This window comes from Momordica charantia (assembly GCF_013281855.1).
Source record: "Momordica charantia cultivar OHB3-1 chromosome 7 unlocalized genomic scaffold, Mcharantia_2.0 BLBB01000007.1, whole genome shotgun sequence".
Taxonomy (NCBI): domain Eukaryota; kingdom Viridiplantae; phylum Streptophyta; class Magnoliopsida; order Cucurbitales; family Cucurbitaceae; genus Momordica; species Momordica charantia.
In genome coordinates this window covers 16747448-16759257 of record NW_028275165.1, presented here as the reverse complement: position 1 = coordinate 16759257, position 11810 = coordinate 16747448, and the positions used below count along the sequence as shown (strand labels likewise).

At 44.6% G+C, this 11810-nt stretch overlaps 2 protein-coding genes across 2 annotated transcripts; one reads left to right on the top strand and one right to left on the bottom strand.

The window, feature by feature from the left end:
* Window positions 1-763: 763 nt before the first annotated feature.
* LOC111019154 (uncharacterized) lies at window positions 764-1919 on the top strand. The gene is made up of 2 exons (XM_022295471.2): window positions 764-1045; window positions 1155-1919. The coding sequence occupies exons 1-2, from the start codon at window positions 986-988 to the stop codon at window positions 1752-1754; spliced, it is 660 nt and encodes a 219-aa protein (XP_022151163.1). The 5' UTR covers window positions 764-985; the 3' UTR covers window positions 1755-1919.
* Window positions 1920-2647: 728 nt separating this feature from the next.
* Window positions 2648-5985, bottom strand: LOC111019539 (myeloid leukemia factor). The gene is made up of 6 exons (XM_022295936.2): window positions 5443-5985; window positions 5180-5337; window positions 5021-5101; window positions 4127-4202; window positions 3931-4023; window positions 2648-3076 (listed from the first exon to the last, which is right to left on the bottom strand). Exons 1-6 carry the CDS (start codon window positions 5834-5836, stop codon window positions 2937-2939), a joined length of 942 nt encoding a protein of 313 aa, XP_022151628.2. The 5' UTR covers window positions 5837-5985; the 3' UTR covers window positions 2648-2936.
* Window positions 5986-11810: the final 5825 nt, after the last annotated feature.

Sequence of the window (11810 nt, the reverse complement as noted above, 5' to 3'; positions counted from 1 at the left end):
ATTCAACATTTTTGCATAATTCCTAATACACGATATATCATACAACCACATACGACTTAAAATATAAATGAATGTGATGTCATATGAAGTATATTAAATACATATTTTATATTTCAAAACAATGCAACAAAAAGTTAAAACCCCATATATTAGATGATAAAATAATAATAATTAAAAGAGAAAGGGCAAAAATGATTTTCTAGAAAAAGTTTAATGGCTAGAGTATATACTTTAAAAATTCCAAATTCAAAAGTATTACTTTTTAGAACTTCAACCATTAAAATAAACGTGGACGAAATTTAAATAAAATGAAAGTTAAATTATATATAAAAAAGAAGTCCCTTAATTTTATCTTTTATTTCAAGCACACCAATATCATTTCAAAAGTTTTAACATTACCTGAATACCCGTCCCGTGCACAAATAGAAGCACTTGGATTTTTAACTCAATTTTATCGAAAAAATCTTCTTCCTCCCCTATCAATTGAGTTTGCTTTTCTGTTGCCTACTCAATTTTGTTTTTTTCCCCCTCTAAAAATATAACTTCCTCTACACTTCTTCTATTATAGACTTAACTTCGACAAGCTTCCTCATTTTAAATTTTGCAATATCAATTTATCATATAAATATAAATAGATGCTTAAAAGATATCTAAAAGACACTTAAAAAAAGGTCCAATTAATATTGAAACTTTTGAAATAGAATGTGAAATCAAAGTGTATTTTTTGGAATTCGGCTTAAAATGAAATATAAAGAAAACTTTTTTTTTTAATGGCAAAGGAAAAATTTTCAGTTCACTGCATTGGACTGGGCAACACAAAAAATTCAATTTCCCTAACAATTTCCAAAAAAAAAATAAAAATAAAAAACTTTTCAATTTCTTCTTCCTTTCGTACGGCAGTTGTCAAGTCCCTCTCTCCCTCTCCATATAAAACCAAATCTCTCAGGCGAAAAAGAAAAAGCAGAGAAACAGAGAAAATTGAAGAATGAAGCTCGTTTGGTCTCCAGAAACTGCTTCTAAAGCTTACATCGACACCATTAAATCCGTAAGTTTTATCAAATTCTTCTCGTTTTCTTCTGATCGAACTGTAATTTGATTTTGCCTCTTTTCTAATTTCGAATTCTGTAACGGTTACCTGTTCATCTGACGATCAGTGCGGCGATTTCGAACAATTCGGCGTCGCCGAACTTCTCTCCGCCATGGCCGCCGGCTGGAACGCCAAACTCATCGTACACGCTTGCTCCGCCGGCGTCGCCTCCTCCGTCACCACCGTCGGCCTCGCCGTGGCCGCGCGGCACACCGGCGGGCGGTACGTTTGTGCGGTGGCGGACGAGCGGTCGAAATCGGAGTACGTGGAGTGCTTGCAAGATGCCGGCGTTTTGCCGCCGGCGGAGGTTGTGGTCGGAGAGGCGGCGATGGCGGCGGTGGTCGGAGTGGATTTTCTGGTGGTGGATTGTAAGCGGAGGGATTTCGCTAGGGTTTTGAGGTTCACCAAGGTGAGCAACAAAGGGGCAATTTTGGTATGTAAAAATACGTGGTCTAGAAGCTTCTCGAAGCTCGGTTACTGTGGGCTCCTCCCGAGGGGGACACGTGTCGTCAAATCAGTGAGTTTACCGGTGGGCCAGGGGTTGAGTATAATTCATGTGGGGTCGTCGGATGGTGGCGGCTCGATCTCGACGAGCAAGCCTAGCCGTTGGATGAGGCACGTCGATGAACGATCCGGTGAAGAACACGTGTACCGGGAGCGAATCTGAACCGGTTCAAACGGAATTACGGAAAGCCCGGTCGGACTAACCCGAATAAATTGAATGGCTTTGATTACGTCATTAATATTTTGATACAAAAAGTATTACATGTTAATATTAATATCATCCACGTATATGAATAAATCTAAGTACAAGAGTAAGGTTTTTTCTGTACATTCTGTTTTCTAAATAACGTAATTAATTATATCATGTATATTTTACAAATCATGTAATTTAGTTTTTAAAAACTTAATTAGACCGTTTTAGTAAAAAATTTAACTAAACTAAAAAGTTCAAAAAGGAATTGAGATTATGATTTCCTAGGGTTATTTATAGGTATGAAGTAATTGAATGTACGATAATTGAAGGAAATTGTTCAGATGCTTATTTTGATTTTTTTTTCCCTTAAAAAAGAAAAATATTGAAGAGAAATATATAGAAACTTATTAATCTTAAGCTTTTTTTTTTCTTATCAGTTCAGCCACAGGATCAAGATTCGAATTTTTGACAGTTTTGATTATTACTGCATAACTTTGATAAATAATAAATTTAACATTTTTATAAAATAAAAAATCGATAGTGTGGAAAAAGGAGAAGAATAACCATAACTCATTCAATAACCATCTCATTTTAATTTTTTAACATAAAATTTGATTATACAAATTTTCTTACATAACTCGTAAATAGTCAATCTAATGATGGTTTTACAATTTTCCCTTTTTAAATATTAAAGGTATAATTTTTTTTTTATTTGGTTTCTCTCCTTGTGGAACAGTTCTTAATCTTAGCCTAATATTAGAAAAACAAAAATTTATTAAATTAAACTCAGCTTTCAAGTAGATATTTGAAAACGAATTTAGAATTAGAAAGAACACAATTTTTAAAAACAGAAAAAAAAAAAATTTCCAAAAGGCGCTAAATATTATAAAGAGCATAGCCCTGTAGAATATAGAGGCAGCAGAACAAAGTGGCCAGTGTCCTTTGTAATTCCTCACAGTCCAAAAAGATATGCTCGTAAAAACTATCATTCCTTTAAGTTGAAACCAAATGTATTTGGTTTACATGAAGTAGATGACCCATTTAGATGCATGCTGGTCGGGACACACGAATATAAAAAAAAAACTATAATTCCTTTAGACGGTGGTATGTACTTGCCTTCATACACAACATATCTTGCAATTGCATCGCGTTTTAATCTATGTTGATCCTCACTACTTTTTTGGTTGTACCAGCACCAGAGATATGTCTTGAACCATCATGTTCATGTCTACTTCCACCAAAAGATGGAAAATCCCAACTGCTCATCTCTCTGTTTCTACTGCCATTAGATTCTGCATTGTTGATATTGTCACAGTTAGATGGCTGAGACCAAAGTGCAGATGAAGTTCCATGAAAATATTTTGTATACAAAGTGTGGAAAAAGATACACAGCAAAATGTATATGCTTTTCAAAGATGTAATGGCTAATGGGATGCACTAGTTTTGGTTCGGGGCTTTGATCCCTCTTCTGTAATTTCGTATCATCCATGAAATAATTTTTCATTTCAATAACTTATTCAAAAGGCAACCTAAACATAGTTCAAATGAAATATATATCATTGACCAAAAATCCAAGGTTCGATCCTAAAGGGAAAAAACCCCTATTTCTATAGTAGGAACAAACATAAAATAACTGTAGAAAGAAAAATAACAACGTTAAAGAAATACAAGAATTTACATGAAAAAACTCCAGTCGTTTTAACTTAACAAAAAGAAAATTCACTATGTTAAAGTTATTACAATGACATAAAATTATTTCCTCGACCCCAATTACAAAAAAAAGAAAAAAAAAAAACTCTCAAAGCTTTATACCACTCACACAACTAAATCAGTAGACTAAGTTTGAAGTGTTTCTAATTGAGATGAATTAAGACTCAAAGTCATCAGCCTCTTTATAGCACTTGGAACACCTTTCACAAGTGGGATATTTGTTGCCTAAAAACCCTATACACCCGCATGTTGTTGAACCAGAAAAAAAACACACACATACTCAAAAGTCAAACCGAACGACGCCATAAGATATCATGGGAAAACTTATTAAGAAAATGGTGTTTCTTTTATAAGGCAATGGAAACGATGATGTTCACCAGGGGGTTAGAGTGAATGAAACAAAAAATGACATTTAAAAAGCAAAGAACCAAATTACCTGCATTGCCATCAGTATGAAATCCACCTCTTGGAACATGTTTATGCCCTTGAAAATTACCTTTCCATGCTCGGTCAAAACCAGCAAGCACTTCTGTAGAAAAATATTGCGACACCATGTTATTGCTTGTACATAAAGAAAACGAAGTACCGATATGGAAATCATGATTAAAACAGACAGAGAAGACAGAGAAGACCTTCATTCAGATTGTGCAGAGTCTGCAGCGTGTCCACTTTACCATCTGAGTTCAGTTTCCTAGTAACTGAATGACCCTGCACAAGCAATTCAATTGTTTTAGATTCCACTTTTCTATTTCCCAGAATTATCTCCAGCAAGAAAGGTTATAAACTTTATTCCAAAAAAAAAAAAGAGGTTACAAAACGAATATCGGAAAATTACACCAACAATGAAGCTTGCAACACAACGTTCTCATTAAAAGATTACAAACATAGTAAGAAATTGTTCTCACACGCTGAATATAAGTTTAAATGACATATTTACAAAACTCCACCAATGGGATCTCTTCAGTGCTGAGAATAATATCACACTCTCAGAAAAGAAACAAGTCTTCCATTTCCAACAGTTGATCATATAAGCTACATGATTTAACAATACCAACAAGCACCCAAAACGATTTTAAGAGCACATTTTCAGAATTTTCCAGATTTCCATGGATTCAATGCCAACTCAAATATGATTAAGGTCAAGACACATAAGGTTCGTTTGGTAACATTCTCGTTTCTTATTTCTCGATCCCAATTTTGTTAAGAAACTAAGTATTTTTCAACTAACTTTGATTCTTGTTTCTCATTTTTTTGGGAACATTCTCACAATTGTATTGAAATTTTGGAAACAACCAAAACTAGTTTCTCCTTTCTTAGTTTCCATTTCCAATTTATTCCAAAACATAAATAAAAAGATTGTTTTATCATACTTGAATTCTTAGAGGTTGGAACCATGCAATACATTTTTCTTCATTAAAAATAAAGAAACATAAACAAGAAACGTTACCAAACGAGCTCTAGAGATACAGTGATGTCAAACAATTATATGGTCCTTAATGTGTCAGAGTTTCATCTTCAATCTATACCTTATCATGAATTCCTCTAGAGATCCTATGAATGGCCTGGCCCGTCGTCTTATCCGCTTCTTTCGTCTCTTCAAGCAACACCTGATTCACAAGAACCTGTTATCAAACCCAATAATTTATTGAGAAAGTAAACAGCCATTCCACAAGACTCTGACTTACTCCCTCATTATCTGTCGTTCTAGTTCTAGTAGACGTGTAATATGCTCCATCTACACCACCAAAAGTGACCTTGCAAGTATGCATACTGGATTTACTAGCCTTTGGCTGAACTCCAAAACTGCTATCTTCACTACTTCTATGAGTCACGATCTGGCGCTCTAGAACATCAACCAACGAGATAAACGAAGTGAAGAGAAATTAGAATAACAAGGTCACATAGAAACCAAGAGAAATAAAGAACATCAAAATCATAGCTCAATTACCATCACTGGTATCATCCGGATGCTCAACGGATGGCGCCTTGCCTGACCCAGAATTCATCTGATTCTTGTCCTGTCTCTGACCCATAAGGCCATCATCTTCCTCCCTCTCCTCATCAGAGGAAATTTCTTGAATCACAAGTCCCTTTCCCCCATCTTTCTTTTGATTATCATACGCAGTGGAACGGGAACCAGATAAGCCCGAATTCAACATGCTAACAAATGGGCGAGTGAAAAAGGGATCATCAAATGGATCCCTCTCCCCAAAAAGGTTAGACATCATACTTCTATTGGATCCAAATAAACCAAATCCAGGGAAACCACCCATGTAGTTTGTTTGGGGGAAAGAATACCCTGGACACGTGGAGGATAGCCATTGGTGCCCCAAGATGACCATGAGTCATGCCTCAGCTCGGACCGCCGAGATCACCACCACTAGCGTTGACAGATGCTAAGTATGAGGGCCGAGGTGAACCTGGCCGAGGTCCGACCTACCAGGAAGCTCGGTGGGGGCCGATGTGAGCTACTGTCAACGACGTGATTATCGGGTATAACCTTCGGTCCCGAGATTACCGGGTGTAACCGTCGCGAGATTAGCGGGACTACCACCCATAAGTAGAGGGCTTCACTCCACGATCAGGTACGATGATTTCTGACCTCGAACTAAACTGGGAATCCGACCTATACTGACTTGATCGTAGGAGTGCTCACCTTTTTGTGCAGGTCCGCCCAAGTATTCAGATCGGTCCGGAGGCCGAGTTCGAGCTGTAATCTGAAATACACTGTTGTGCATATCCTTGCATAAACATTTGGCGCCGTCTGTGGGAAACGACAATCTAAGTCATCCCAATCCTTTTAAACCAATACGCGAGCGAAAATGGTTCAACCAGCAAACTCGACCAATACGGCAGATCGAAGGACTCTAGCTGCTAGCAATGCCCACCAGAGGGAGGTCGGAGCAGCAGTGGTAGAGGGGCAAGGTCACGACGGCCTAGCAACAGAACCCCTCCGCAGGTCGGCACGAATCACCGCGCCTGTCCTACCACCTGCGCACCCAAGGACATCCAAGGCAACCCGTGGCCGAGGTGGGACCTCTAAGAAGGGCGCCCGGGGGCCAGCCCCGGCTCCACCAAGTGAGAACTTTGACGCACTCCAGAGAGAAATGGAGGCAATGCGCACACAAATGCGGTCCATGGAGGAAATGTATAACGAGATGATACTAGCTGCAGGCGCAGGGTCCCGATCTGAAAATCGAATGACGCGCATTGACATACGCGAGCAAAGGGGTTCCCACCTCGGCCCAGTCGAGGAGGAACATCCCGAAGACAACGAGAGCGAGGGACACACTCGCCGGAGGGGAGACCTCCGTGAGCATCTCAACAGAAAGAGAGGCTCATCTCTCCGAAAAGGACAGTCACCATCCCGCTCACATCGGGCGCTCGACGCTCAGTTGGAGGCCTTAAAGGCCAAATGTGAGCAGAAAGAAGGTTCACTGAACGATGACGACTTGGGAGAATCGCCCTTCACCTCGGACGTTTTGGAAGCACCGATCCCTCCGAAGTTCAAAGCTCCTACCGTGAAGCCTTATGATGGGTCGAAGGACCCCAAGGATTATGTTGAGGTCTTTGAAGGCCTCATGGATTTCCAAGCGGCATCAGACGCAATCAAATGTCGCGCCTTTCAGATCGCGCTTACTGGCAGCGCGCGATTGTGGTATCGGAGACTGCCAGCCAGGTCGATCTCGACCTACTCTCAGCTGAGAAGGGAGTTCCTCGCCCAGTTCTCTTCTCGGCATTATGACAAAAAGACAGCGACCCATCTCGCCACCATCAGACAGAAGGAGGGTGAGACGCTGCGAGAATATGTCACCAGATTCCAGGAGGAACAATTGAAGGTCGCACACTGCTCCGATGACTCGGCCATGTGCTATTTTCTCACCGGTCTAGCCGATGAACCCCTCACGGTGAAACTTGGAGAGGAAGCCCCGACCATCTTTGCCGAGGTGCTTCAGAAGGCGAAGAAAGTCATCGATGGACAGGAGCTCCTCCGAACCAAAACCGGCCGACCAGAACGAAAGATCGGCCGGGGCAGAAGTGGAAAAGATATAGAAAAGGTAGATCCCAAGTCCAAGGACAAGGGATCCTTTTCCAGCAGCCGAGCTGAGTATCGAAGGGCGGAGAACGGACCTACCACGAGCCGACCTTACGAACGCTTCACCCCGACTACGATTCCAATTTCCGATATCCTAACGAACATCGACGAGTCTGGAATGGAAAAACTACTCAAGCGTCCTGAGAAGCTTCGGGGAGCCCCGGAAAGGCGCAGCAAGGACAAGTATTGCCGCTTCCATCGGGAGCACGTCCATAACACGTCGGACTGCTGGGAGTTGAAGCGCCAAATTGAGGATCTAATTCAAGATGGCTACTTCAAGAAATTTGTAGGAAAGCCCAGGACCAGCTCGGCAGAGTAAAAGGAAGAGCGGAAGCGTTCGAGGACGCCGCCCCGGCGCACTGACCGACCTACGGTCATCAATACCATTTTCGGAGGGCCAAGCGGGGGTCAGTCCGGACATAAAAGAAAGGAGCTAGCTCGTGCAGCCAGGCGCGAGGTGTGCATCATCAGGGAGCAGAGGCCGACCTGCCCAATCACCTTCGACAGTACAAACTTAGAGGAGGTCCACCTGCCTCACAATGATGCACTTGTGATCGCTCCCTTGATTGATCATGTGGTGGTCAGGAGGGTGCTGATAGACGGAGGCGCATCTGCTAACATCCTGTCCTTACCGACCTACCTCGCCCTGGGTTGGACGAGGTCGCAATTGACGAAAAGCCCGACACCGCTGGTTGGGTTTTCTGGAGAATCGGTCATCCCAGAGGGTTGCATCGACTTGCCGGTCACACTTGGGCAGGACCAAACTCAGGTCACCCAAATGGCCGAGTTCGTGGTAATTGACGGTAGATCGGCCTATAACGCCATCTTTGGGAGACCCATCATCCACTCATTTCGGGCCATTCCCTCGACACTTCATGAAATTTTGAAGTATTCCACCCCCAATGGCGTGGGCACGGTCCGAGGAGAACAGACCGCTTCGAGGGAGTGTTATGCCTCCGCACTCAAAGGCTCATCGGTCTGCGCCCTCGAAACTCTCGCCGGTAGGGATGGGACGCTCGAGTTCGAGGCCGACCTGCCGAGGAGGGAGTTTGCCGCACCCACTGAGGAGCTCGAGCTTGTTCCTCTGCTTAGTCCCGAGAAGCAAGTAGGCATAGGAACCAAGCTGGGGGCCACCGACAGAGAGGAGCTAATCCACTTCCTCAGATCCAACTCGGACGTCTTTGCGTGGTCCCATGAGGACATGCCTGGCATTGACCCGAAAATTATGACGCATCGCCTCAGCATAGATCCGTCATTCCGACCTGTAAAGCAAAAAAGAAGACCTATAAACAAGGAGCGGAGTGATGTAATTGTTGAGGAAGTTAGCAAACTTTTGAAAGCTGAATACATAAGAGAAATTTTGTATCCCGAGTGGCTCTCCAATATTGTATTAGTTAAAAAATCTAACGGAAAGTGGAGAATGTGCGTAGATTTTACGAACTTAAATAAGGCATGCCCGAAAGATTGCTTCCCACTGCCGAGGATTGATCAGCTCGTGGACGCCACAGCCGGGCACGAACTGCTCACCTTCATGGACGCCTACTCTGGGTACAACCAAATCAAGATGCATGTCCCAGATCAAGGTCATACCGCATTCATAACAGACCAAGGTCTGTACTGTTACAAGGTTATGCCCTTCGGGTTAAAGAACGCAGGAGCGACCTACCAGAGAATGGTGAACAAAATGTTCGCCAAGCAGATCGGCCGGAATATGGAAGTGTATGTGGACGACATGCTTGTCAAGAGCAAGCAGTCTAAGTCGCATCTCTCCGATCTGACCGAAGCCTTCGGGGTTCTGAGGACATATCAAATGAAGCTCAACCCAGCTAAATGTGCCTTTGGAATCTCTTCGGGAAAATTCCTTGGCTTCATGGTGAACAACCGGGGAATCGAGGCCAACCCCGAAAAGATTAAAGCCGTGCTCGAGATGGAGGCACCTAAGACGCTGAAGCAGCTTCAGTGCCTCAATGGCAGGATTGCGGCCCTGAACCGGTTTGTTTCAAGGTCGACAGATAAGTGTCTTCCTTTCTTCAAAGTTCTACGGAGGAAAGGGTCGTTTGAATGGACAGCGGAGTGCGAGCAAACATTTCAGCAGTTGAAAAGCTACCTCTGTTCGGCACCTTTGCTCGCCAAGCCCATGCCGGGGGACAAGCTCCAATTGTACTTAGCAGTGTCTGACAGCGCCGTCAGCTCGACCCTAATCAGGCAAGAGGAAGCGCGGCAAAACCCAGTCTACTACACAAGCAAGGCTATGACCGAAGCCGAGACCAGATACCCTCAAATGGAAAAGTTGGCTCTTGCTTTAGTCACCTCGGCCCGACGGCTTAGACCATACTTCCAAGCCCATACTGTGGTGGTGCTAACTAACTTGCCCCTAAAAAACATCTTCCATAAGCCAGAAGCTTCTGGACGCCTGATGAAGTGGGCAATGGAGCTAAGTGAGTACGACATCCAGTTCGAACCCAGAACTGCGTTGAAAGGACAAGCAGCGGCAGATTTCATAGTCGAGCTCACACCACCTTCCGAGCTGAGTGAGTCCGACCTACCGTGGACAATCTATGTCGACGGATCCTCCAATGAGAAAGGGTGCGGGGCCGGGGTCCTCTTGCTCGGACCAGGAGGCGAGCGATTTGAGTATGCCTTGCGGTTCGGCTTCCGGACTTCTAACAACGAGGCTGAGTATGAAGCATTTATTGCCGGCCTGCGAATCGCTAGAGCATTGGGGGCCTCTTGTGTTAAGGTCTTCAGCGACTCCCAGCTGGTTGTGAGCCAGATCAAGGAAGAGTACCAAGCCAAAGACTCCCGAATGGAGAAGTATTTGGGCAAGGTTAGATCGTACCTCGCCCAGTTTCGAACTTACGAAGTAAGCCGGGTTCCCCGAGCAGAAAATTCTAATGCTGACGCCTTGGCCAAGTTAGCATCGGCGTACGAGACCGACCTGGCAAGGTCGGTCCCCGTCGAGATCTTAGATAATCCATCGATCTCAGAGCCAGATCTGATGGAGATCGGCGCTCCAGAGTCCTCATGGGTGGACCCGATTGCGGACTTCATTAGGGGCAACTCACCACAAGACCCCAAGGAGCGCAGAAAGTTGGCAATGCGAGCAGCTCAGTTCGTGGTCCGAGGTGGAGCATTGTACCGACGCGGCTTTTCCCTGCCTCTATTGAGATGCCTAACCCCTGAAGAGGGCCTGTACGTCCTCAGAGAAATCCACGAAGGAGTGTGCGGCAATCACTCAGGCGTCCGGTCGCTGTCAGCCAAAGTGATCCAACAAGGATACTATTGGCCGACCCTCAGCCAGGACGCCAAGAAGTTCGTTAGAACTTGCGACAATTGCCAACGCTACGGAACCATAATCCACCAACCTCCCGAGCTGCTCACCCCCATCTCGGCCCCGTGGCCATTCGCGCAGTGGGGGGTAGATATCATTAGTCCTTTCCCTTTGGGCAAGGGCCAGACCAATTTCGCTGTGGTTGCTGTGGATTACTTCAGAATGTGGGCCGAGGCCGAGGCGCTCTCCCACATAACGGAATCCAGAGTCACGTCCTTCGTATGGACAAATATCATATGTCGTTTTGGTATACCGCATGCCATTGTGACAGACAATGGGAAGCAGTTTGACAACGCCAAGTTCAAAGACTTTTGCAGCAAGCTTGACATAAGTCACCTTAGCTCGTCCCCCGCACGTCCGCAAGCAAATGGGCAGGTGGAGGCAGTCAACAAGATCATCAAGCGAGGCATCAAACTTAGACTGGACTCCAAGAAAGGCAGGTGGGCCTAGGAGCTACCAGAGGTTCTATGGTCGTACCGGACCACCCAAAGAGGATCGACGGGTGAGACCCCGTTCTCCCTGGCCTTCGGCTCCGAAGCTGTAGTCCCGGTTGAGATCGGCATGCCATCTGACAGAGTAGAGCATTACGAGCCTACTGCAAATGAGGAAGAGCTGCTCCTCAACCTCGACTTGTTGGAAGAAAGAAGAGCAATGGCGCAGCTACGCCTGGCGGAATATCAGGGCAGAATGGCCAGACATTACAACGCCCGCGTTCGACCTCGGACCTTTCAGGTCGGACATCTAGTCTTAAGGAGGGTCCAAACCCATGTGGGTGCCCTTGATCCGACCTGGGAGGGCCCGTTTGAGGTCAAGGGCATAGTCCGACCTGAGACGTACATATTGGCCGATCTGAAAGGAGACGTCCTCGCGCACCCGTGGAACGCGGAGC

Excerpts from the sequence above, each read along its gene's own strand:
- LOC111019154 (XM_022295471.2), top strand. The coding sequence starts at position 986 with ATGAAGCTCGTTTGGTCTCCAGAAACTGCTTCTAAAGCTTACATCGAC. Across the intron at positions 1,046-1,154 it reads ACATCGACACCATTAAATCC|TGCGGCGATTTCGAACAATT; the intron begins GTAAGTTTTATC and ends TCTGACGATCAG.
- LOC111019539 (XM_022295936.2), bottom strand. The coding sequence starts at position 5,836 with ATGGTCATCTTGGGGCACCAATGGCTATCCTCCACGTGTCCAGGGTAT. Across the intron at positions 5,102-5,179 it reads GAACGACAGATAATGAGGGA|GTGTTGCTTGAAGAGACGAA; the intron begins GTAAGTCAGAGT and ends CTTGTGAATCAG. Across the intron at positions 4,024-4,126 it reads TCTGCACAATCTGAATGAAG|AAGTGCTTGCTGGTTTTGAC; the intron begins GTCTTCTCTGTC and ends ATTTTTCTACAG.